The sequence below is a fragment of the Crocodylus siamensis genome, chromosome 2, assembly GCF_052110815.1.
Source record: "Crocodylus siamensis isolate JL-2025a chromosome 2, ASM5211081v1, whole genome shotgun sequence".
In the NCBI taxonomy this organism is placed as follows: Eukaryota; Metazoa; Chordata; order Crocodylia; family Crocodylidae; genus Crocodylus; species Crocodylus siamensis.
The window spans coordinates 154885178-154911499 of NC_143396.1; the positions used below are offsets into that span (position 1 = coordinate 154885178).

General features: G+C 41.6%; 1 protein-coding gene across 2 annotated transcripts in view; it reads right to left on the reverse strand.

The window, feature by feature from the left end:
- TSPAN5 (tetraspanin 5) overlaps nucleotides 1-25458 on the reverse strand; it is a 111506-nt gene extending 86048 nt beyond the window's left edge. The window contains exon 1 of one of the 2 annotated variants that reach the window (XM_090037120.1): nucleotides 25119-25458. In XM_090037120.1, coding sequence (XP_089893246.1) covers nucleotides 25119-25199 — 81 coding nt within the window. In that variant the 5' untranslated portion in view covers nucleotides 25200-25458. The remainder of the gene's footprint in view (nucleotides 1-25118) is intronic. The other variant, XM_090037119.1, reaches the window with a different exon arrangement.
- Nucleotides 25459-26322: the final 864 nt, after the last annotated feature.

Here is a 26322-nt window from a genome sequence, read left to right on the forward strand (position 1 = left end):
AAACGGGCTAAACAGCCAGTATACTAAACCCTAAATTGAGTATCACTGAAATTGGGAAGGGGAGGGGGGGAAAAAAAAAAAAAAAAAAAGACAGTCCTCAAAATTGATCTGTTTTGGAGTCAAGGCAAAGCTTTTAGCACTCAGTAAAGGGGAAAAAAAACACCCACATGCAATCAAGATCCAAGATTTTAAAAGGACATAAACAATGTTAAGAGTCAGCCAAAATATACTGGATCATTTTACACATTAATTATAATGCAGCAATGCTCTCTCACACACACACACGCGTGTGCGCACACACATGCTGTTATTAGGTATTCACTTCAGTATAAACTAGCAAGGGAGAAATGAAACAAGCCCTGCTTTAAGGGTAAGAGTACATATACCGCAAACTTAGCTGATCATTCTTACTTCTACCACAGAAAGAAAACAATCTTTGTCCGTTGCCACATGGATGTTTGTAATTGCAGCCTACCAAGCATTTCAGGTGTTATCCCACTGATACTATAGACTATAAGTAGCTGTTCTGAACTTGGAAGACTTCACAAACTCAGTGTATTTTGCATGATTAGAAGAAGAGGCCAAAGACACAGTTCTGTCTAGTTCTCCCTGAGAAAAGTATGCCAAAAGAAATCTATGTATTTCTGAATACCCCCGGGGTTTTTATCAAATGAAATCATCAAGCTACAGATCCATACAAGCTAGTGTTAACACCCTTCATTGAAAGCCAAAAGACAACTGTATATGAAACCTGAATTTAAGCATGTCAGTGTCAGAAAAAGAAACTAGCAGCTGACAACACTAGTCTTGTATCTGCCAACTTTTTCTTAAATCATTATTTTCTAGGTATCCTGTATCTTGTTTTCAACCATTTCCAAGCCCCCATACAATAAGCCTTCAAGTCCTGCTAAGGTGAGACTGGACTTTAGTAACTTTCTAGACACTTCACTGGCTTATTACATTATTTCTATAGATATGCATATGTAAACTCAGATAAAAGGTTTTTATGTTGTTTTGATAGTTTTTCCTAAAATTGAAGATTGAGACTAGTAGGTGACCCAGTGAGATGAGTTGTCAGATGGCTTACACTTGGGTTAATTTAGTTTTAGCAGAAACTTATCTTTTTAGGGTTCCAACCAGAATGTCACGTTTATCATTTTCAAGCAGTACACAGTTTCACTATAGATCCAACAGAAAACTAACACAGTAAGATTTATCTATTCTTTTTTTTAAACTTTGTCAAAAAGTTAAAATGTTATATACAGTCAAATAGCAAAGAGTATTGTTGAAGCGATGTTGTAGCCATGATGGTCCAGGAAATGTGAGAGGCAAGGATTTTGTTGGTGATATCTTTTAACTGGACCTACTGCATGATTGGGAGAAACTTGGATAAGTTTCCAAACGCAATGCACTCTTCATGTCACTAGAAACAAATAGAATAGCCATGAAAACTTCTCTGGTTGCCGACATTTTCTATATAATTATAGAAGCAGCAAGTTCTTTCAGGGCTCATAAGATGATGTCTGGTTAAGACTTGGAATATCAAATTAAAACGGTGTCTGGGGTGCCACATACCATGTGGCCATGCAGGTCTGGACATGGCCTGAGAGTCCATATTACAAAACTGCCCCAGTTAGTACCATCTCCTACTAAGAGCAGCCAAAGATGGAATGGCAAAGAAAACAAATGTGTCCCCTCCCATTGATTAGAAATACTTTTTCTAGAACAGGGTTCAGGCATACTGGAAGTACACATGGAAAAACTTAATCCCCCGTTGCTTACGATTTGTGTGTTCTGAAGATAAAGAGATGACTTCAGTTTCCAGAACTCCCAACACTTGCACCTTCTGCCAGGCCTAAGCTTAAAGGGGACACACACAGAAAAACAAACCTAACACTATACATTTTTCATAACATTCTTTTTTGTATAACAATTGATTTACATAACCTTCTCCTCCTAACACCACACATGGATAGCTCTGACATTTTAGATAGCTCTGTCCATACATGTAAAGGATCAAACACTATTAAAAGCTTCCAGTAGGCTTTTTAGAAGAATTACACAGCACACAAAGCAGAAGACTTTATTCTCCTCCTCACACACCGCACCAATGGTCAGAACTCTCTCATTCACTCTAGGAAAGTCTTATTTCAAGCTTTAATGCTGTAGTTTAAAATGTACAGGAGAGACCTAAGCATGGTTCTGTTGCTTTATTAATCCAAAGATGAAACATTCTCCTAACGTGAGACATGTTTTATGTCTAGGCTCTCACAAAGCAAAAACTATTGTTAAACTGGGAAACAAACAGCAAACCTTGCATGGTTAATGCATACAAGCTTACCAGCAACACAGCTAAAGCATATCTTTGTTACTCAAGACATAGGAACAGGCTGCAGTAAGAAGCACAAAAAATGCTGAAAACAACTCAGAGGGTGTGTCTACATATGCATTTAAATGCCACTAATTTTAATAAGCATTAACCTAATGCACATGAAGCAATTTTTGACAGGTGTCTGCATGTGCAAGGACTTGGCACTAAAGCTGGCACCAAGTCTCTGCATCCCTGCTATGTACTCCTTCTGGATGGGCAGACCCAACACTAAATTTAGTGCCAGGTCACATCTATGTGTGCGTTAATGAGCTTTAACTAACTGCACCTAAGTTTTTCCTGCATTAGCCTAGTTTTGCCATTCTTAATGTGCATTAAGGGCATTCACATAATGAGCATTAAATTAAACTAATGCACATTAACGCATCTTGTGTACACACACCTAGGGTGCCTTTAATTCCCTCATCTTTCAGGAGACAAGGAGTCTCCACTTTTTTACAATTTGCCTCAACTTCGTGTAGGGAAATAACAAAATGTCTATTATGAAATGAGTTAACTGTGCATTTCCACCAGGGCAAACTATTTTTGGGAAGTAAAAGGACTCCTATAGGAGATTTTCAAGTCTCTTGTTAAAATTAGTGAGAAGTTAAAGGCACAGAAATGACATCTGCTTGCAATGCATTCTAACAGGTGCATCATTTATGGAATAACTTTTTCCATTTGAAAAATGTCCCCTCAACCTTAAATATAAAGAAATGGACTTTGACACGTCCACTATAAGCACCACTTACAAATACTAACTGAAGGTCACTTGATGCTAACCCTACTTTACTAATGCACTCACTTGCAATTTAAATACTTTAAAAGAACTTTCTTCTGTACTGCCAGACCTAAAGGAGCTAAGAAGGACTTCCAGTCATGTCCTTCTGGAAGTGCCTTTGTTTCACTAAGTATCAAGAAGGAAATTGAAGAATACTTGTAGAACTCAGCAGTTTATCCAGAGGTATTTTACTCAAGAAATTAAAATAAAATCTGTTGTGAAAGTAGTAAATGCATTTCGACCTTGTTAAGTTAATGTTGTCCAGCAGTCTGTCTTAACCGGCTACTTTGTTTCACATGATGCAGCAGTCTCTGTTTAGTTTAATGAGTACATTGGTGGTAATACTAAATTAGTTACTCTAGTACTGTAATGTAAGTAGCTAGTTTAGTCACCTTAAACATCTCATTTTAAATAAGTGACTAAATGTCCTTTTTTGAAGTAGAAGTGGAGAGCTGTACAGGCTTAGTGCTCTTAATTGGTTCTTGAAAAAACAAGCATTAAGCAAAACTGAAAGTATTTGACAACCCAAGATGGCAGCCACAATGGTTTTTAATGACCCAAGATGGCGACCACAAGTGTTAATGAAACTTGCTGAGTGCTAAATGAAATCAGGTATCAATTTAAAATGAGCGTAATAGCAAAATAGCACTAAGCAAAACAGCATTAAGCAGGGGTTGCCTGTACTAGTTTTATGCATATAGCTAGCTGATCTATGAATTTTCTCCATCTCCAGTGTCTACAATTCTATAATCACTTCTTCAGACACCAAAACGAACTTTGGCTCACCTCTAACATCAGAGCCATTCTAAGATCAGAGACTGGGAACAGAAGTCAGAAAGTTTACCCTTCCAACCCTGGGAAAGGTCCATTTTACACAACTTCTATTCCTGCTAGATTAGGCAAAATTGTCCTTCTATCTTGAGCTTCTCTCTCCTTTCCTTTCTGTGCCACAAATCAAGGACAAGAAATTAACTCCTTGCTGGAAATGTTGACCTGGCAGAGGTCTACCAACTTGGAAGCCAGGAACTATTTGTCTCTTTATCTACCCCTACTTTTTTCCTGCCTTTAGGTAAGGGATAAGAGGAAAACTTACTGGCATTTGAATGCTGAGATACCATACAGCAGCAAGGCTCACTCTCATCATCAGCCATCAAGATACCCAAGCATATTTTGGAAAAGGCACAAAATGGATAAGCTTTCCAATTTTTCCATGGAATTTGCCCACACAATATATTCATTCAGGCCTTTCAAGATTTTTTCTAGTACAGGCAACACCTGCTTAACGCTGTTTCGCTTAGCCTTATTACGCTCATTTTAAATTGATACCTGATTTCACTTAGTGCTCAGCAAGTTTCTTTATAACGCTTGTGGTCACCATCTTGGGTCATTAAAAACAACTGCAGTCACCACCTTGGGTCATCAAATACTTTTAGTTTCACTTAACGGTCGTTCCACTTAATGCTTATTTTTTCAGGAACCAATTAAGAGCACTAAGCGGGGGTTGCCTGTAGTATATGTTCTCACTGTTAAAACTTCCACACTCTCATATATGACAACAAACATCATTCCAGGTCTACCAAGCCTACAGCACTAGTAATGACTTCTTCCCACCATGGTAGCAAGTAGTTTTCCTTGGGTAGGAAATATGCCAACGTACAATATCAGAACTATTTTAAGGCCTCAAAATGAATTAAGTAATTTCTGGATTGACAGTGAGAAAGAAGTTTCATTTAAAGACAGGAATCAGGATAGGGAAAAATATCAAGACATTTTAAAGAGAATAAAACCAAGTATGAGATTTTCTAAATCACCTACAAATCCAAGACATTTTAAGTCATTTATTTTCCAAACAGATTACAGAACCTTTGACTTCCATTGATCAATAGGCCTCTAGCAACATATGTTCTAACCAAAGACACTTTTGACATCTTTTTTAAAAATAATCTAACTTTTTTCTAGACAATCTGCAGTTCTACCTTGCAGACTAAAGCCAAGATTCAGAAATCCCTACTGACAGGTCTTTTTGGATGTTTAGAGCAGAGGTTGCTAACCATTAAGGAACAGTGAGACCAATTAATGAACCTGGCTCTGAAGGCAGGCCTCAACTTGCAGTCCAGCAACCACAGCCACTTCTTCCACCTCTGAATGGCCACCAATATCCTGGCATCGCAGGCCTGACAAATTATTTGGCAAGCTGGAACTGGCATGTGGACCATAGGTTGCTGGCTTAAGAGTGAGGCATATGTTTATGCCCTTGTACTACTGGGAGTTAACTACTGATTGCAACCATTTATTTTTAAATAAACAAGTAAATAACCTGCACGCCAAAAGGATTCTTGGTGGTTTTGGCTGGAACGTCAATAGCTTTACATAACTTGGTTCAGCTTTTCTTTAGCTGGCTAAGAAATGGCCTGACTTATTACAGGCTCTGCTTACAAAATGCTCAAGACTGAGCTATTATTCATGTGATATACTGGAAATGATCCATCCTGAAGCACGGCTCACTAATAGACCTCAGTAAAAGTAAAAGTTCTCCAATCAAAATATTTTGTGCGCCCTCATAAAAGTAAAAAAGCTGGATAAGACCACCACTTTACTGCTTCGGAATAAAAACAGGAAAGTAAATTAACAAGTACAGGTATCAGTATGCTTTAAAGTAGAGAGCTTCAGTTTCATATTTTTATAATCTTTTTCAAAAGATGGTACAATTCAGTGTGAAGGATCAACACATCAATGAGATTCTTAACTAACTGCATCAACACCAAAGAAAAGCCACTGTATTATTGTACAGATCACTTAAAACCTACATAGCTCAATTCCCAAAGGGCAACCATCACAAGAAGAGAGGTCACTGGGCTAGACAAAGTCCTATGTTAAAAAGCAGCCGACATAACAAACATGGAGTAGAAATACAGAGGAACAATTTTCTTAAATCCTGTGGGATTTTCAAGAACTAATGAATCTATTTCTGAAATGCTTTTGTGTAAGCCATCTTTTAGTTCTCATAATACCATTAAACTGAAATCCATCACAAGTGGGGCCACAAACACCCCAGAGAATGTAGTATGACACCTCTACTCCACTGACACCTCTACTAGCTGGTAAAAAGGCTGAATTTTAAAGAAAAATAAAAATCTTGAACAAAGCATTAAGAAAACAATTTGTTTTTTCTAGACAAGGGAATAGATATAGACAGACAGAATGAAGCACAAAAAAGCTGTTTGAACTCATCTTTACAAACCTAAAAAGTTAAAACCAAGAACAACAACAAAAAATGTAAAACTGAATTATTGGCTAGCTTAAAATGACCTAGTGTACCATAAGAAAGCATAAAATGCCCAACATGGACAAATCCAAGTGCCCCATATAAACCCGCCAAAACAGTCTGGTTCTGAGGGCTACACAGTGCACAATAAGCATGAAATAAAACAGGGGCAGGAGAGAATGCAGCAAGCACCAGGAAACAAAATCACTTGTAAACTCATTTTACTGAAGAACCATCCATGCTAGCTATGATCCCTCCTACACACGAAGGATCTTACTCAGGACTTAAGTTTGCAGCCCTTTCCCCAGCATCTCATGACAGCACATGTACAAGAAACATCACTCTACACCATACAAGACTGGGACCCGCTACTGTCACCACATGCAGACTCTGGCCCCCACCAGGCAGCACAATGGCACCATAGCAGTTCTGCTGCCTCATGGCTTTCACAGGCCTGCACAAGGGACAAAATCACAACTAGTCTGAACACCTACTTGACCACAAAGAACAGGAAAACAGTAAATCCTCCCTCTTCAGGCAGTGATAAATGAGAAGAATCCAGGCTTGCCACGGAAGCCAATATTGGTCCTCTTTGCTGATTCTCTTCACATGCAAGCCATTCAGTCACTACCACACATAAAACATTCGGAGTGATTGGACTGGGGCTTCTGCTCAGCCCCATAACATCAGACAGTGACTGATACAAATGCAGAGGAAACTCCTCAAAAGTCAAGTCAAGATGATGTAAGAGTCAGATCTATCACTGCAGGGCCAGCCAAGTGTGGCCGTGGGAAACTAGTGCATTTTAATTTATGCTCTTACAGTCAGGCTGAGGGGTAGCAGCTGCTGTTCCTGCAGCAAGAACACAAAACGCATGGCTATCAGCCCAGCTGACATCAGGACAGTCCCTAGGCCTGCTTCCCACTGGAAGGGAGACCGAAAGCAGGAGAGTGGCTTTCCCCAGCAGAAAATACTGACTCTGGAAGGAAACAGCAAGTGTGCTTTTTTCTCCAGCGTGATGCTAGGCACTGGTTTAAGAGTAAGAACTGGTGTAGGGAAGAGAGAAGAATTAGGTATAACCAAAAAAAAAAAAAATCAAGCAAAAATGAAAAGAAACTCCCTGTCAGTTACTGTAGGTAAACCTAACCAGACAAACACTGGTCAGAACAACAACATTTACTACTCCGGAGTAATTCTGCTGTAACTCATGGGATTAGGCCCAAGAAGTTGCACTGTGCACAGTAATGTTTGTAAAATATTATCCTCTTTCAGTAATCTAAATAGCACCTATTCCCATGGAGGTTTGGAGAAGCTTGCATAACATAGGGACTGGGAAAGAGAAGAATTGTTGTTCCTGCCAGGAAGACATTAATAAACTAAATTGTCTAAAACAAAAAGATAAACAAAGCCAAAAATTTGAGCCAAAAAGCTAAACAAAATAAATATGCTTCAAAGTCCTAAAGACCTCAAAGCATATGTTCCACTGCCTGAGCTTCCGGGGCTGGCGGGGCATCAATTCCAAATCTGTGAATTCGGCTAAATACCTTGTCACAAGGAGACGAAACAGGAAAGGTCAGATTCTACTGAAATTTATTTTTGTTTTTTTCAAATGGATTAGCAAAGCGAGTGACTTTCAAGATGAAGAACCACCCAACCCATTTTCTCAGGTCTTTTGTTCAGTGGTACTGTCCAAGCTCCCTGCCCTTCCATCTCCTCCCCTCCAATTTCCAACAAAAACAGGAATTTAGATAAGGATGTCTTTTATCCAGAAATCAGATTCAAAGGAGAAAAGGTCATACTGTACATACCCTATGACCAGATGCTGGGTAGAGGTATATTCTATTTAGTGATGAAATATTTTCATTTTGAGAAGTTCTAAACCAGTGGTTTTCAACCTTCCTGAAGTCACTGAACCCTTTCATATCACTTCTGCTGCTGAATCCTTACCCTATGCTGTGAGCTGATGCAGAGCCAAGCAACCCAGCCCAGCAACAACAGCATATCCTATCCTGGCCCATTCCACCATTACCCCCAATCTCTTTGCAGAACCCCCTGATGACCTACTGCACAATCCCCAGGTTCTGTGGAGCACAGTTTGAAAGCTACTGTTCTAACCTAATTAATAAAAGCTGAACTGTTTAAAGTTCAGCTAAACACAGATGGTCAATCTACACTAACAGGCCTCATTTTTTGACCAGAAGGACAACTCCAAGCAATCTAACCCCCCCCTCCCCCACCACTTCTCCCCAGGCCTTTAATAATTCTGCCTTGCCAGGTATATGCCACAAGTGAGAACTAGTCATATATGCCACTTGAACTTTTCCACTTCAAATGAGCATAGTCAAGGTAGGCGAGGAATTCTGACCTCCTACTCAGAAAGAAGGGTTAGGTGCTAGAGTGAAAGGAAATGCAATTTGAACACTTCAGTTGGACTTGTGTTCACCAGGAGAACTAGGTTATGTTACAGTACGCTCTGAGGAGCCGAAAGTAAGCAGATCTGCAGACAGCACCTGCTTATCAACGTAGATTCCAAAGTCATATTCAAACCTTGTGTTAGTTTATACGACCCTACAATCACAGTCCAACACAGTCTCACAGAAATAAGGCACTTACGCATTTTACCTAGAGCATTCTCCATTTGTTAAATGTTGAAAAAGGCCACACCTTTCTCTACCATCTCTTGGCAGGACACAAATATTATTGCTGCAGATATGTTTGTAGTGGATAGCACCACACACTTACTATCTATGGAGTGATTTTGGTTTCTGGGCTGATTAATTTGAAATATTTACAGTTATTTACAACTCAGCAGGTCTTTACACATCTTGTCATCCATTAATTTGCCAATAATATTTAGCGCTAGTGAAAAATGCTGTATTAACAGAAGACATTATTCTCCAAAGCTAAATATATCTGTATAACACCCAGTTGTTGCAACTTGAGTTTTCCCACCAAGACAAAAAGTCCCATCAAGGGATGAAAGCATAGGTCAATCTACACAAGTTCTTTGATCACTGGCACAGAAATGGACAAGGTTGCTAGGAAACAATGGTAAGGCTGTTGGAGGGGTGGACGCATATCCATACAAACTTGCATTGAAAGCAGAAACTAAGTTAGGCTCTTCACTGTTGCTGCATGGGAAGTACTTTAATTTGTGTGACTCTAAACTGGACTCCAACTGGGTAGCATAAAGACAATACTTGTTCATCTGTTATGTGTCTCGCACTATTCTGTCCATAAGCCATTGTGGCTTTAAAAAAATCCAGCAACACTGCTAAGCAGCCCACACACCTTTCCAGTTTCTTACCATTCCACTTCAAGGCACAACAAGGAACAACGGTCTCTGTGCAGGTCCTTCCTTTGTGGAGTGGGACTGCAGGAGCTGGGATGCCTTAGTAGCAGCCTCAAGACTGGCTTCATGGTGGAATGAAAGAGCAGGATTCTTCCCTGAAGTCCCTCTCCCTTGAATACTGAACCCAGGTTTATTAATTTGATGGAAGGGGGTGGATTTAGCCCTTAATTGAGGGAAGCTCTTAACCTTCAGAGCTCTGGGATCGAGATCTGTTAATTTTGCATTTGAAAGTTCATCACCTGAATGCAGAGGTGGGGCAGGGCAACCTCTGATAATACCTGCATCTGACTTACTGTGGTGAAGCCAGAAATCTTCAGTTGGAACAATTCAAGATTAAACAGTCTTTCACATGCGTTTGTTTTACATTTCTTTAAAGCCTACAAGGCAAAAAAAATGTTTTATTAAGAATCTTTGGTGTTATCACAGATTATAACCATGCACTCGCATCTTGTTACCACAGATCTGCTTCAAGAACACTACCGAGGGAGAACATGAGTGCACTAGTTAGTTAAAATAGTTAGTCAAGACCTGTGCTTAAAAGTAAAAGTAAGAGAGAGAGAGATCTCAGTCCCAGAAATCTTGCACGCAAGTTCCAAGCCCTTCAGTTTGCATGGTAACGATAAACTGATTTACAAATCTGATTTATAGTACACAGCTTCCATTATGCTTTGTTTACTGAAATACCCTTATCCCTTCTATTAGCTTACTAAGACACTGCGTCAGCTGTAATGCTGCGTACTGTAAGCAAAAGGCTTTAACTTTAGTTCAAGGTGAAGATAAAAATTCAGAAGCTATTAATAGAAGTGTGGCCATTTCTTCTGTGGCTGATGGTAGACCACATAAGTAGTACTTCACAGATAAGATAAAGATTTCTTAAAACGTCTGACTAGCTCGGAATTTGCCTAAGCAAGAGCCTGGCAGAGGCAGGACTCATCACTCAGTAATAATGCAATGTTATGAATGGCCGATTATAAAACCCTGGCACTTTCCAGATTGCTGACCAAACCAGAGCCGGAGAAAGGCATGTACTTTTATACAGATGAACTGTTATTTAACACTAGGTTCTGGCATGCCAGCACAGTCACATAAAAATGGGAAAAGAATGTAATCACAGTCTTCAGCAAATTATCTCCGAATGCTTCAATTATATATATCTTAATGCCAGAAGTATTAGATGAATATGAGGCCGCTATCCTTTTGGTGACTGTTTACTTTCATTTGAATGCAAACCTTTATATACAGTACGTTAACTATTCCAAGACAATGGAAAGGAAAGAAGAAAAATAAAAGCATTGTACACAGTTCATTGTTCTCAGCAAGAGCTTGCCAGTTGCATCCACACTGCATCATCCTCTGCATCAGCTCCTCACTATGGAGGCAGACTGAAGCAATGGCTCTGTCTCTTTTGAAGTCTTTTCACATCCTTTTCTTTTTCCTCCTTGGTTGAAAACCAAGCACCTAATTATGCAGCTGCTGCTCCAACCAGCTCCTATTAAAGCCAATAGGAGCTCATACACAGAGGCTACATAGTGAGGCCCCAACTGTTACAAATGCTTAAAGTCTTTGTGCTGTGTGTGCTAAGCGGATGAATGCGGTTGCAGCAGCAGCAAGGCATTTGATGGAAGGCAACTCTGTAGTAGGCTCATTTAAAATTAACATTGCTTCAGGGCTGGGGGAAAGACAGGGCAAACATTTATCTGATCAGAAGCAAGTCTGTCCTTTACAATCTTACCTTTTTGGTCATTTAGTTTCTCTAAGATACTTTAGTGGCCTTGATATGTATTTGTCTAGAGGCACTGTTCTTGTGGTTTTATGTCTGAAAACTGGGGAGTTGAATTTGTTTTTCCTCTGTTAGTAGAGCTTCCAAGAGAAAACAGTGGCATACTGCAGCACATGAAGAGTTGTGTTGATACTAATAACCAATGTGGAGAGGACAGGTTAAAAAAAATGGGAGGGAAGCCTTCCTAAAAAGAAAATCCTCTCTGGACAAGAGGTATTTTGTGCTCTGGGCCCCTCTTCTTCCTCAGGGAAAGGCTTAAGCCCCTTTTCTCACCACCCAGCATAAGCCCAAAGCCATTCATTCTGCAAAGAAAACAAACGATATCCCACCAACTTAGTAAACTCTCCAAACAGCTCCAACCAAGGAGCCCATAATGCTCACATTAAAAGGTTTCTGACACCTAAGTTTTTGTTCTGGTTCACACCATTGTCTGCACTGCTAGGGCTTACCACCACTTTAAAGCCCCTTTCCACAACCAGACTGGTGTATAGCAGCTCTAGTGCAAATTAAATTTGGCTTCAGGATTTCACATAAACTTAGAAAAGCTCAGTAAAAGTAATTTCCCAAGCTTATCTTAAAAGAGGTACCAGGACTAACTCCCCTGTTCAACACTTAAAAGTTTTTTCATCCTGAGCTTCTAAAGAGCAGATCAGAAAAGCTCCCTACCTCCTGCTCTTTGACCATGCACACATCTACAGTAATGCCATTAAGCATGTGAGAACCACAGCACCAACTCTTCCTCGTGGAGGAACTTCCTCAAAGAAAAGCCAACAGCTGAGGAAGGCAAGTCCCTCCACTCAAGGTTGATAACAACACCTCCACTCTTACTTTACTGTGTCCCAGTGTGTAACCACTCCTCCAAAAAGATCCACTGTAAGCATCATCCAAGCACTCAGGTTCCAGTGATCATCTATGAAGCTAAAAAACAAGAACCTACCTACAATGTATAGTGCAAAAGAAAAGCACCCAACTATATAATTTTGGTATTAAATTGGGTGTAGCTTAGTCATAAATAAACTGAACTGATGGTCTTTTGCAAGCCATTCACAGGGTTGGCCTAGCTGAAATGTCCCGACTTATCTTTACACAAGTACAGATAGATCTCTTAGATAATAACTATACAAACTATTTAATATCGAGATACCCAACCTTAATGTTAAATAGTACAGGCAGCAAAAAATGCACCTGTTTTACAGAACAGAGTTGTTCCTGGAGGTCATTTAGGATTTTCCAAAAGTGACAAAAGTAAGATTTTTCCTTTGTTACTGCCATTACCGCTGCAAAATTAAAGGAATGCAGACCCCCTTTGTGCATCACCAGTTAAACTGTTTACTATATTTCAGATGTAGGACCAGCGTACCACATCAGTGGAAAGACAAATCAGCAAGGTGTCTGCACAGGTGCTCAACTTACCCTGCAGAATTCTTCCCCCCACTCCAGGTAATGATGCAGGAAAAGGAGAGAACCAGCCAGACTTTTAGCTAGACTGAATTTGTTAAATAGTAACCTGGCTACATGTGCAAGTCAATTTAAAGCATAATAATGCAGTAAATGAGCCACAGAGTTTACTTCTAATATAATGAGGAATACTTTGTGGCTCATTTATATTGTGCCGTAAACTGAACCCAGGGCCTGTCAAAATCATGTAACCCCAGCTGGGTGACGTGGTTTTATAGGTCCCGGAACAGGGGGCCCCAGCGAGTGGGCTGCAACAGCCAGATCCCAGAGTCCCATGCCAGAGATGACTAAACCCCCTATATACTACCTACCTGGGCAGCATACAGGTTTTAAACAGGTCCTAGTGCATGGGGTGTGTGCAACAGCCTAATGTCAGATTCCTCATGTACCAGGACCGGCATAAACTCTGTGTGCTGCCCAGCTAGGAAGCACATGCAGTTTTATGGCTTCCAGTGTGCAGGAAGCACAGCATCAGGCTACTTGCAGGACCTGTCAAACTCCATGTGCCACTTAGTTGGGTGGCATACACAGTTTTACAGCTCCCAAACCTAGGGGACCTTGGCAGTGGCCATGTTCCCTATGCACCGAGCTGATTGTTGGCTAGGACTGAGAATCATTTTTTTCCCAGTTCTAATTGACAGTCATCTTGCTGGCCCCGGACTCTCCTTGAACCAGCAAATAAGGCATGATTGGGATCTAATTCCTGGTCCCAAGATCGCAAGTCCCTCCATGCATGTGTGGCATGGCAGGAGACAATTGTTGGAAACAAGGATCAGATCCCATTGTATCTTAAAGTGAACGTCTGTCAGAGGCCTGTAAATCAGTAAGAGAAAGGAAAACAGTGAATGCTGCAAAGCCATTTTTACTGTCACTTTTCAAAACAGAGTTACACCTTACAGGTAAGGTAACCTGTGTTAGAACATGCAATACTGGAAAGGACGAGCAATGGCAGTTGGTTTGGGGAAATTTACCATCCGTTACTTCCCTAAACTGAAGTTGAGCAGAAAATAACTGTTTTTTACCACTTTGTATTACTTTTCTTCAGAAACACGTAGCTATGTTGAACTTGACAAGATTCTGTACAAATTCACTCTGCTGGTGACTGCAAAGCCATCAGCAACAGTAGGATCACACTAGGAATGACACAGAGATTACTAGAGTCCCACTCCCTCCTCAAAGCATCCAGCAAGTTCTGGGGGTTGGAAGGGCAAAAAAATTCAGGTGGATTCAAACAGCTGGCAGACTTTAGGTATGTTTTCCAAGCTCTAATGCAGGGGTGGGCAAAATGCAGCCCATGGACCACGTGTGGCCCGTCAGACCATTCTATCCAACCCACAGGGCCCCTAAAAAGTTTAGAAAATTAATATTTATCTGCCCCTGGATGCCCATCATGTGGCCCTCAATGGCTTTCCAAAACTCAGTAAGCAGCCCTCCACCCGAAATAATTTCCTGCCCCACTCTAATGCATGCATTAGGAGTGGAAGGCATATTCAAAGAAAAGAAAGGACTCTATTTCTCCCAAAGCTTTTTTACTTAGATGGAAGAAGAGGCAGGCTGGAAACAAGTGTGATCTTGTAAAAGTCAAGGGGCAGACAGTTATGCCTCCTGAAGTTCACTGGATACTCTGATTCTTTCACCCATTAAGGCCAAGTGTAGAAACCACAACTACATTACCTCTGCAAAGGCCTGAATGTTAGATATCCACTCTGTAACTGCTTAATGCTCTACTCTTTAGCTACAGATCTAGCTATGACGATTCAGGAAATGCCTGAGAAGCAAGGCTTTTTGTGATATCTTTTATTGGACCAAATGCATTGTTTGGGAGAGCTGCTGGACAAGATTTCAGGCACTGAGGGCCCTTCTTCAGGTTTTCCTGCTCCCTAGCCTAAGAGAACAAAAGGCAATGCTAAAGCTCCAAGACGCTTTACCTCTCTCAGCCCAAGAACCCCCTATAAATTTAGAAGTACAAAAGTAGAAGATATCTTTAAAGGTATGTGAGAAAGTTAAGGGGACAGACCAGCATCTTTCTTCATCCATGCCTAAAAAACAGGAGGGAAATGAAGGCATTAATGCACAAAATGAATAAGCATGTGGAAAGTCTGCCTAAACAAAAGTTTAAACTTCCAACTCCTCTTAGGTGCACCTAAGTTCCATCTCTATTTTTAACATTTCCTAGCATTATGACAGAAAAAGGGAGGTTGCTGTCAAAGAAAAAGCGACCAGCATTTTTTAATCATCTCCAACCTGAATTAGAACATGTCTAAACATGATGGTTGTAATGTAACAATGGTAAATTTTAACAGAAGTCTCCATGCAGAAAAGGCAGATTATTCTGATATCATAAGGGATTCTTTCAGCCACCAGGACAGAAACAAAAAGGTGACATTTTAACTAGAGGAAGCAGCAAAACTATGGAACACTCTCAAGGGGAGGAAAAAGGAGTAAGAGCCAAACCCTGAAGGATCTTGGCAACACCAAGAAATAAGGGGTAAAACTACTATACTGTAGCTTGCATTAGTGGCTAATTGTTGAGGAAAAAAATCCTTCTGCCTAAAAGCCTTTACCTGGCTCAATTTTACTATAGAAAATGGTACCATTCTCTGGAGAATCTCATTCCACATTCTGTTAAGAAGCAATTTTCTTCCTTTGCTGTAAGTGTTATAAGCCCAATTCTGAACTCACACACATGTAATTACTAGCTTCACTGGTCATAATCACTCCTGATTTACACTGGCATAAAGGCAAGTCAGAACCATGTAAACATGATTTTATTTTTCATACTGGGAGGTATGGGGCCTTCCATTTTGAATGAGGGAGAAGGATTATGTTTTGTTTTAAATTGTTTTGTTCTTGAAATTGTTAGCAGGTTTTTGGTTATATCTCCCGCCTATTTTGTCCATGCTAGGGAAGGTCAGATGCAACAAACAGCTGGAATTGATCTGCCAGACCTTCCTTCCCTGTGTACCAGATTATCTGGAAAGCAGGACTTTGGCTTCAGAACACTCAGCCATTCTTCTGACAACATCTTCTAAGCCCCAAAAAATGTAATTATATCATTTCACATTATATTTCCAAGTGTGCATGCATAGGAAGATAGCTCTTTGCTTTAACAAAGGCAGCATGGAAACATTCATCATGTGAAGTAACTAAATTCTTGCCAGAGAAGATCTGCAATACCTTTTTTATCTTGATGTCCCCAGTTTATAGCAGATTATATACAGCATAAAGAGAGGGAAAATACTGTCACCCTAATTTAGTGGGGAAGTATATTTTATATGATAGTGAATTCAGATGATGACAAAGGTGGGTATACTCTGTGTGCTGCATGTGTGCAGAGTGGAGGTGTCTTTTCTTAGTAGAATGGAGGGCGCTTTGATACAGGCTGTGAACAAAAAATAAGATGCCAAATTAATCCACTAAGAGAACCCCACTGCCATGTTGTTACTGTCCGCGGTGCTCCAGCGCTCAGATGAAAAAATTCCTTTCCTCCTGGTCCTAGCCAAGAGCCTCTAAACAAAAAGATCCTATGCTAAGAGGGAAGGTTTGCTCTCAAATTAAGTGAGCTAATTTGATTCTTAATAGTACTTTTGCTAAAGACAAACTAGTGCCTTTGCACCACACAAGAGACTGAATGACTACATAAGAAGGATACCATAATCTTATCTCAACATTTATTCTATGTTCATCTACTCCACTGCCACAGTGCCAGTCAGCAGCCCTATGCCATCAAAAGCCCACAAGACAGGGAGCCATGGCACTGAGTATCAAATCCTCTTCCCCATACCCTAGAGGGAACAATTAAACTCTACCTGAAGTCTGCAAAGGGGAATGTGTTCTCTACAGAACCCCCATAGTACTCTGCAAAGGAAAGTTTTTACACTTGGGCTTACTCAAGGAGTGGAGGGGGAACAGCATCCAGGGTGTAGCTGATCATCACTATATTAAATGAGATAGGAACACAGTCATGAGTTACCTTGACTATTTCATGCATCTGACCCCTTCGTAATGCCAACCCAGCCTTCCTCTGCTCCTTCCCTTCAAGAGGACATTCTTTCAAAGAGCCTGAGAGCGACCACCAACTGCTTGTTATGTTTCTTTCTGTTATACACTCTCAAAATGCTGAGGAGCTTTTGCTTAAGTATGCTGCAAAGGATTCCACATAAGGTTTGGTTTTGCTGAAAAACTAAAATAAAAACAGCATGCAACAGGCCTCTGAAAGTTTCTCTCCTGCATTTCCTTGCCTAGCTACAGAAAACAAAAATCAAGCCACTACCATCCACAACAAGAACATTGCCTGAAATGATTTTCAATATTATTTGATGTTGTGGAGCCTTCATTGCTAGTCCAGGGATTTTCAAATGCCTGGAGGAGGCATATTGATTTTTCCCTGTGCTGTGAAATTGACAGTTCATTCATAAGATACTCTCCATGTGTGCTGAAATACTTATTCTAAATGCTGTCCAGAGAAAAGTGACTGGAAAGTTGAAATATTAGCTGAAGAATCCGTGATGTGAAAACTGATGCACTTGAAAAGTAAATTAGGCGAATGATGACTAAGTCACCTTTTCCATCCACCTAACAACAAAGTACCTGCAAGTTCTCATCTCAACTGAAATCCAGGCTATGAGGAAGTTTTCCAAAGTCAACCCTCTGAGTCAAACCTGTTACAGAACCAACAACACTATCAGTCCATATTTTATCCACGGGGCAGCACTTCCTCAACTTCGTATTGACATTTTTAAATAAAAAGAGTGGGACACAAAGTGTATGCACACTTTACAGAACCAACTAAAATGGTGTCTATTCAGCAATAGGATTCACCCACATAGAGCCTTATCAGTCCATAAAAAGGCCCACAGAAGTCAGTGGGGCTGCATACACGCATCACATGCATCAACATCCAAGGAGGTTTATCCTTTTGCAAGATTCTGCTAGTGGTCAGCAAGATGACTGCAAACATGGTGATCTTCAGTGTAACAATGGAAGAAAAAGTTATTAGGTGTCAAGCCCACAGACTAGGTACAAAGGGTCAAAAAGTCCGAGGCAGAATCAATCCAAGTTAAACTATACTGCTTGCAGAAAATTGCATAGATTAGTAGTGAACAGAACATACATTCACCATTTAGTGAGGGAACAGCAAATCTTAGACTGGGTTGCACTATTTTTAAATCAGTCTATGTGCGCCGAATTTCTATTCCTTTACAGGTACAGACCGGTTTCCAATTATTTATAATGGAAAAATGTAATGTCTGTACCTGGCCATAAAGAATAGTTTGTTTTTCTCCTGCTTATGCCACATTAAGCAAAACCCCTGTCTTCCCTGCTTTTTACTTGTGGTATGTTATTGACATAAAATACAAAGTAAAGAAAGAAAAGAGACTAGATATTTTATAAAATTATTAAAATATATTACTATACCAGAGAGGACTTTTAAGAGTTAAGTCTGACAGTTGCCAATACAGCTCATTAGCTCACGTGCTGTTCCACTTCTTGCTCCTGCCTACACCACAGTAAAACAATTACGATCCTATTGACAGGATAATACCCACTTATATAAAAACTACCCTGCAATTTTGGTCAATTCAGAATACAAAAAACAGATTCTACCTTTCAGCACTATACTGCTAAAGTTGGAATCCATTACCTGGCAGAATTAGGTTTCAAAGTTTATTTGGGCTGAAAATTGTATGTTTGCTCAATGTTAGCTGGAAGTAAAACATGATACTGAAACATTTACAGCAGATCTTACCATTTTAATCAGCACTAGTTAACTGAATAAAAAAAGTATTAAAATGGCTACACTGAGTATTTAAACACACCAGCTCCTACCTCCAGATTTACATAAGCTCTAGTCTTCTTGCCAGTTTGAGACACTTTCAGGAACACGCAGCTTGTCCTGCTCCACACCCCGCTCCCACCAATTACTGTAAAGCCAGTCTTGCACATAAAAATCCTGCCACACAAAATCATATTCCAGGCAATGGGACTCTACATGGACAGATGTTAGAGTTCAAAATAGTGATCTGTTTACAGAAGAAGGTCCTAAAGTTTTGGGTTTTTTTGGTGCAATTTCTTTCACTGATTGCAAGCTCACGTTTCTTACCACCTACGAATCAGTTGTGTATTACTAGGGTCTGACGGAGTTAAGAAAAAGAATTATAACCTTTGCTAATAATTTAAGTCCTGGGTCTACAGAGCGTGAGCTTCGGTTTTGTTTGTTTGATTAGAGTAGAATAGATTCTGGTTTAAACTATTTTCAGAATTTAAATCCTTTTAATAGTTACAGAAATGTCCTTGCATATATACTGAATAAAAAACTTTTACTCAGAATAGCATAATTTCCTAATTATGTTATTATGGATGGTTTGATGGGTTTGTTTAAGATTAAATTTCTGGATTTTCACTTAAAAAAAAACAAAACCCTCTACAACCTGCCATATAATTGCCTTTGTGAGTGCTTGCAGACATGTGTACACATGCATGCTTTATACGGTGTACATATTCTCTTGTGCATGCACAATCAAGAGAAAGCTCTACCTTCTCTATATTAAAGTAGCATGATTATACTGAAATAAATTGTTCTAGAATAGACATTTCTTCCAGAACAAAGTTTTGTTACTGAAATAGTAGGGTTTTCTTAGGCCATGATCTTACAAAGACACAAGCATGCAAATTACTGTTGTGAACAAAGCTGTCTAACCAAAATGGGTAGGACTGCCTATGACCAGACTGTTATACACATGCACCACAATTTAATAGAACAGGGCTGTAAATATGCCTATTTCACCTTGGATGATCTAAACAGGTAGGGCAAGTTTTCCCCAGTGACAAATCTGTAGCAGTTTAACCAAGGGAAAGAAATACAAATTCCAGGTTTACATATACATTGGAAGTGTGCAAGAACCCATTTTTGGAACCCCAGAGATGCCAATTGATGCTCTTTTAATTCCAAGATGAGCAGTAAAGAGCATTAGTCTTTTCCCATTAGTTTAAGGCACTAGTTTTCTGCAAGATAAGCAGCAGGTATCTTTAGAAAACCAAGGCAGGGGTAGGAAATTAAAGCATCATTTCAAAGACTTTCTTTCTGAACAATCAAATCACCCTACCAAAGGATACAAGGTAAGGAGGGCTGGAGAGGGGGGATAGACTGTACTTCCACATTCACCCAAAAATCTGAGAGAACTTCACCAAAGCCAATGGAGCTACTCAAGTTCCACATGCCCATAGCAGAAAAGCTTGGGGTCACATGGCCATTTACCCACTACATCAGTTCACATGCACCAACATTCAATCAAGATAACAATCTCTCCTTGATTTAGAGTAGGTCTTATGGAATACATTTCAAAGTAGCAAAATGATTATGTTGACAAACAGTACACTAAATGCCTTGAATACAGAATGGGGGGAAGCATCCTGTTTCCCCCCGCAAAAATAGTTTCATTCTGCTAGCAATTAACTTCTCAGAGTAATTTCTAAGAATAAAACATGGCACAGGATGTTCAAAGATCACATCAAAGCAGTCTCTCAAACATTTTCCTTTTAAAGAGAGAAAACAAAGAATATTTCCAAAGTTCCCTTTTTTCCCTGAAACAATACTGTCCTGGAATAAATATTCTAAGCTGCTTTGAGATGCTATCGATGATCTACAGAATTCAGTGAACTGTCAAATTACGTGTCCATCAGAGGTCAATGCACCTTCTGAACACTTTTCCCACAGGACGTTTACTGAACTGTATTTAGCTTTCCTTCTATCGTTCCCTCTCTAATTCAGAAGACAGTTTAGACTCCCATATGGTTACCATCAAAACCAACAGATGCCTAGCAAATTAAAACACAAATTATGACTTGTAATATGCTGATGTATCATAATCGCAGCACATCTTGCAATTTACAGTGAATCATAAGATACACCCTAGGTTTCTGGTTGATGTGCTCACTTGCTCTCTACCTCCCCCTCTCTGTTCCTTTAGGGTCCAGACTAAGGTCTCAGTCAGGCCCAAGATACACACACAGAGTTTCCACTGATTGCAACAAAGGGCAGAATGTGACCTTCAGTATTTCTATAAAGCTGACAAAACACCTGAAAGCAACTCTCAGAATGCTGCAAGGACTGTCCTGACATATAAAGGCCCTAAAATTTGGCTTCATTTTTATTACTACAGCAAAAAAGGGGGAAATATGTTGTCATATTAGGCATTTATGCTCTGTCTAAAATAAAAAAATGCTCTGGTTTTATCTAGACGAGGGGCTGTCAACCAGGGTACTTGGGAAGCCCCCAGGAGTTACATAGCAGTGGTGCAGAGAAGTGGGGGGTACTTCCAGCTTCGCCACGACCAATTCTGGTTTAGTCCCCAGTCCTGCTCATTGACTGGCCAGAGGACTCCTTGCTTCTTGACCAGCCACCAGGGGTACACTAACCAAAAAAAAGTTGAAAACCCCTGATCTCGACTAGGATTTAAAGCACAGAATGAATGTACTAACTAACACACATTCTCAAAATCCAGTACAGAAAAGGCAGCTTATGCCTTAATACACAGCCCCTGTCCCGTTGTTAGACCTGGGAGGTACTTCAATGAACCACAGCCAGGAGAGTAGAGGTTCAACAGTGAGGGAGAGGAACATTTCATTTGATTGTTAAGTCTTTATTTGTTAATGCCTGTTTAATTTCAATATCTAACAACCTTTTTCCAATATATTTGTTCGAGTATCAAAGCATCCTTCCCTTCTCTATTGAAGTGCTGAGACCTCACAAAAATTCCCTTTGCAGAATGCACTACAAAATAAAGGTGTCTGCTATACTTTTCACCTATTACAAACAGAATTCTGGCTTTAAAAAAAAAAAAAAATCACCTTTAACCTAATGTGAAAACACATCTCGAATACTGATTTTATAGCACAAGCATAAAGGACGGTATTCTGATCTGTGACTCTCCTGTAACTCTGCTGGAGCAAGGGTGGCTGGCTTTAAATACACAACCACAACATTTGGACAGAGAGGTCTCCTGAAGGGCAAAATTTGGTTTTTAATCATACAGGTGAAACATCCATGGGCTGGGCCCAAATTTGCTCTCTTTGATCCGGTTTGTGCTTATATTAAAAAAAAACAAAAACTATTACACATACAGAGCACAAAGCCAATACTGAAATACAGAAGAAGTAGTTACTTTATAAAGCCTTCATGCCAGATTTGAAGGGTGCGAAATCTAGAACATTCTGTTCCATATTTTGAAGTTAAAATAGCATGCACATTAATATTATGTGCCAATATCCCCAACTGTAATTTAAATGGTGCTGCATTATTTCTCTGTTTAAGGGTCTATTGCTGTTCACTACAAGGTATTATTACTCCCAATTCACTTCACCTTCCTTACAGGAATGGAAAGGAAAGGAAAGAAGGAAGGAAACCAGACAGTAAATCTTTGTTAGCTTCTTTAGGAAAGATGTTACAAGTGCTTGAAAGGTTTGTGCTAGAAATCTAAGGAAGACTGATATTTTATACAATTACCTCCTGATCAAAAGTTCTAAATCCTCTTTAAATGACAATACGGTGCAGTCATCTTCGATCACCATTATCTTATGTTATCTTTGACACATTTTCTGGCCTAGATTAGTGATAGAACAGCAACTCATTTGTTAGCAAGTCAAGAAAAATGACCTAAAACATCCTCTGTATGCAACAATGCTATATTTTCACCCCAAGGCTAGGGACAGAAATTACCTATAAACCAGTAAAACTGATCAGAACCCAGTTCAAATTTGTAACACAACAGAAATTCTGTACACATAAACTGCTCTCAAAAGAGGTGAAACTGGTTTAAGATAAACCTGGATGGATGTAATATTAGACTTAACTGATTTAGGTTAAATCAGATTATTGAACTTCTGTTCCAGATCCCCTCCAGATTCAAGTTAACTCACAGTCCCCCAGCATCCCAAGATGCTTTGTACCTCCCCTGCAAGCCCCCCCTCGGAGGGTGGGTGGGCTAGGCTTGGCCCAAGCTGTCCGTTTCAGTCAAGATGAAAGGTGTGCTCTAGCAAGGGGCTTCTGGCCTGAGCCACTGAAGACATATGGCTGCATTTCTAGAATCAGAAGTGAATGCCTGTGCACTTGTTTATTGGTTCAATATATGCAAAGATTGAATTGATTCAGCCTCAGGCTTTCTGACCGTCTGTACTTGGTCCAGATCATGAGACACAAATAAACCTAGGCCCTCCTCATAAAGAGCTATCCATGTTTTGAGGAAGTGACTAAACAAGTCTTCATTTTTATAAAGCACTTTTATCTGTAATTCTCAAAGTCCTTTACAAAGGAGGCAAGCATCACAAGCTGCATTTCAGAAATCGGGAAATTCAGACCCTAAGGCCACTCAACATGACAGCAGCAGAGATGGGGAATAACCTTGGGTCTCCCAATTCCCAGTCCAGGGGCCTCTCACTGGACTGTATCACCCAAGGAATTTGGAATCTACGCATTCAACTGAGACCCATGAAACTCTGCCATTTATCTGGGTTGCTCAGTTTGGTGAACCTCAGCAAACATAACAGAAGTGAAGCATTCACTGACCACTCAGACCTTCTGGGGAAGGATCCCCTGGTCAGTACTCGCCTATCCACAACCATCACAAGACCACTACCATGCACATGCTTAATACCTATAGGATTAGGTGAGCACAGTAATTTATTCAGTGAATGTGACATGGCCAAGAAAATGCACTCTTGAGACTTATAATATTTCATAAATACTCCCCCCAGTTGGCACTGAAAGCTAGTGACATACTATGCAAGTGTCCTCCAGACCCTTCTGTTCCTCACTGGAAAACATCTGTGCTCACTGCATCACGCAAATGAAGGAATTAAGAATTAAAAAAAGAAAAAAGAAAAAACATAGCAACCAAAAACCTTTAAAATTGGAACAAAAAATAAGATTATAATGGCTGATGTAAGGTAATACACCACAAGATTTTAAGTAACCCTTCATCACAAGGCATAAGGAAAGGACAAGTAAACATATAAACACTGTATATGCCACCATCTTTACTTTACAAGAAGAGCTACAACACTGTCATGTAACATGTTTTACAACCCTGGTATTGATCTTTTTTTTTTCCTCCAGGGGGTTTTAGATAATCAGAAGTTCTGTACTGGCAGGGAGATGAGGAAAAAAAACAAGGGAGCTAAAAGAGCAAGTTTGCCCAGTTTGTAGAAATGGAGACTGGTATTTCTTCTCTCCCCACACACAAGTTCCAGAGACCAGCACTCTTAGCCTGTACGCAAACACATGCCCGCAACCACTCAGACCGCATTTATGGCACCTTTTCTTTGGGCACCTCTCTTATCTGTAATGTACTAGTCCATGCTGGGGCAAGGGGCAGCTGATAAATACAAGTCTGCCTATAACGAAGCATATACATTCCTGAGAGGCTCATTTTGTTGCAGTCCCCTACGTACAAACCCATCTGGTCCATCACCTCTGGATTATGCATTGTGACATAGTTGTTTCTCAACCACAGCAGGCGAATCTGCTAGAAATATTATTATTATTATTATTACACGCAGGTTGCTCTCTTCACCCATGTTCTGACTACCCTGCCCGAGACAGTGCAGACAAGAGATGAGGCGACGGAGACAAGCCAGGCAGTGCAAGCTCAGCACCCAACACACACCCAACAAATCCCTTGCAAAAGCTCATCCCTAATCACAACAAACCCACGCCAGGGCCCTAGCAGTCATTGTGTAATCGCCCTCCAAACCTGCCCTGCTCCAAAGGTGTGGACACACGCACCTGATTCATCCTCCAGGCTGGGGGGGGGGGGGGGGGGTCAATACCCCATTAAAAAGGAAAGGGGGAGGGGAAGAAAACCTCTCTTCCACCCACAACAAAAGCAATTAGGAAGGCGAGGGGGATGTGATGCTTGGGGGAGGCAGCATGCCCGACACGGCCAGGGGGTGGCAGAAGGCAAAGCAGAGGCTCTGATGGAACGGCGAGTGCAGAGGGGAAGCAGATGGCAGCCCCCCACGCTGACCCGGGGCTCCTTTCCTCCCGCCGGGCCCCAGCAGCCTCGCTCGCTCCTGGCCCCACACGGCCCGAGCGGGGGGCGGGCGGGCTGCACTCACCCAGAAAATGACATTGAAGCCGAAGATGAAATACTTGATGCAACAGCTGACTTCGGGCCCCTTGTAGTGCTTCCCGGACATCCTTCGCGGTCATGAAGGCGCGGGAGCGGGACCGGCAGCCGGAGCGGGGGCGGGGGCGGGCGCGGGCTCAACCGCGGCAGCGGGCAGCGGGCGCCGCGTCCCGGGGGCGGCCGGACAGCAGCTCCCGCCGCCGCCTGTCGCGCATGGAGGACGGAGGGACGGAGGCCCCGGCTGGCCGCAGCCCGGCCGGGCAGGGATGCGCTCGGGGCGGGGGGCGCAGCTCCTCCTCCTGCCGCGCGCGGCTCCTCCTCCTCCCCCAGCGGCGGCGAGGGGGCGCTGCGAGGCCGGCTCGGGCCCCAGTGACACGCTGTCTTTCTGCGTCGTCTGCACGGGCCCGCCCCGCCCCGCGCCCGCAGGGGGAACCAGGCGCGCTCCGCACCTCTCGTGAACTCCGGGGACGACAAACCACCTCCCTCCCTTGTCAGCCCAAGCGAGTCTTTCTGGGCCACGGCTTTGTCTTTCAGCAGCCCCTTGCCCTCCCCAGCTCCATTTAACTGCCCCCCACACACACACACAATCGGCCCCCTTCTCACACACACACACAACCCTTCACATACACCCCCCCCCCCCGCCTTGGCACACGCACGTAGCCCTTCACATACACACACCCCTTGACACCGTTGGTGACGTGTATGGGGTGCACACAGGTGCACGTGCACCCTCTGAGATTGGCCACTACCGGCGGTGCTTGTGGGCGGTCACCGCTCGCCGCCCCCCCCGCCGCCAACACCACCACGGCCACCTGCGAAAGCTCACTGCCATCACACCCCTGCCACCACTGCCTACAGGCAGTCGCCATGCCCCCCCAGCCTCGAGAGGCACGTGACGTTCATGCTTGACACACACACCCAACTCCCTTCACATACACACACCCCTTGACATACATGCACACGCACCCCTTGACACACACACAGCCCCCTTCACACACAGACACCCCTTCATAAACACACTCCCCTTCACACATACACACCCCTTCACATACATACAGCCCCCCTTTGAGGAAGAAGTAGGTTTTGACTGAATGTCCCTGACAAAAGGGGTCTCCCAAGGGATACATCCCTGTGACTAGTGGACTCTCCTGAAGACGCTCAGGGCCTGCTTTCTAGCCCTCCGAGGCTATGCG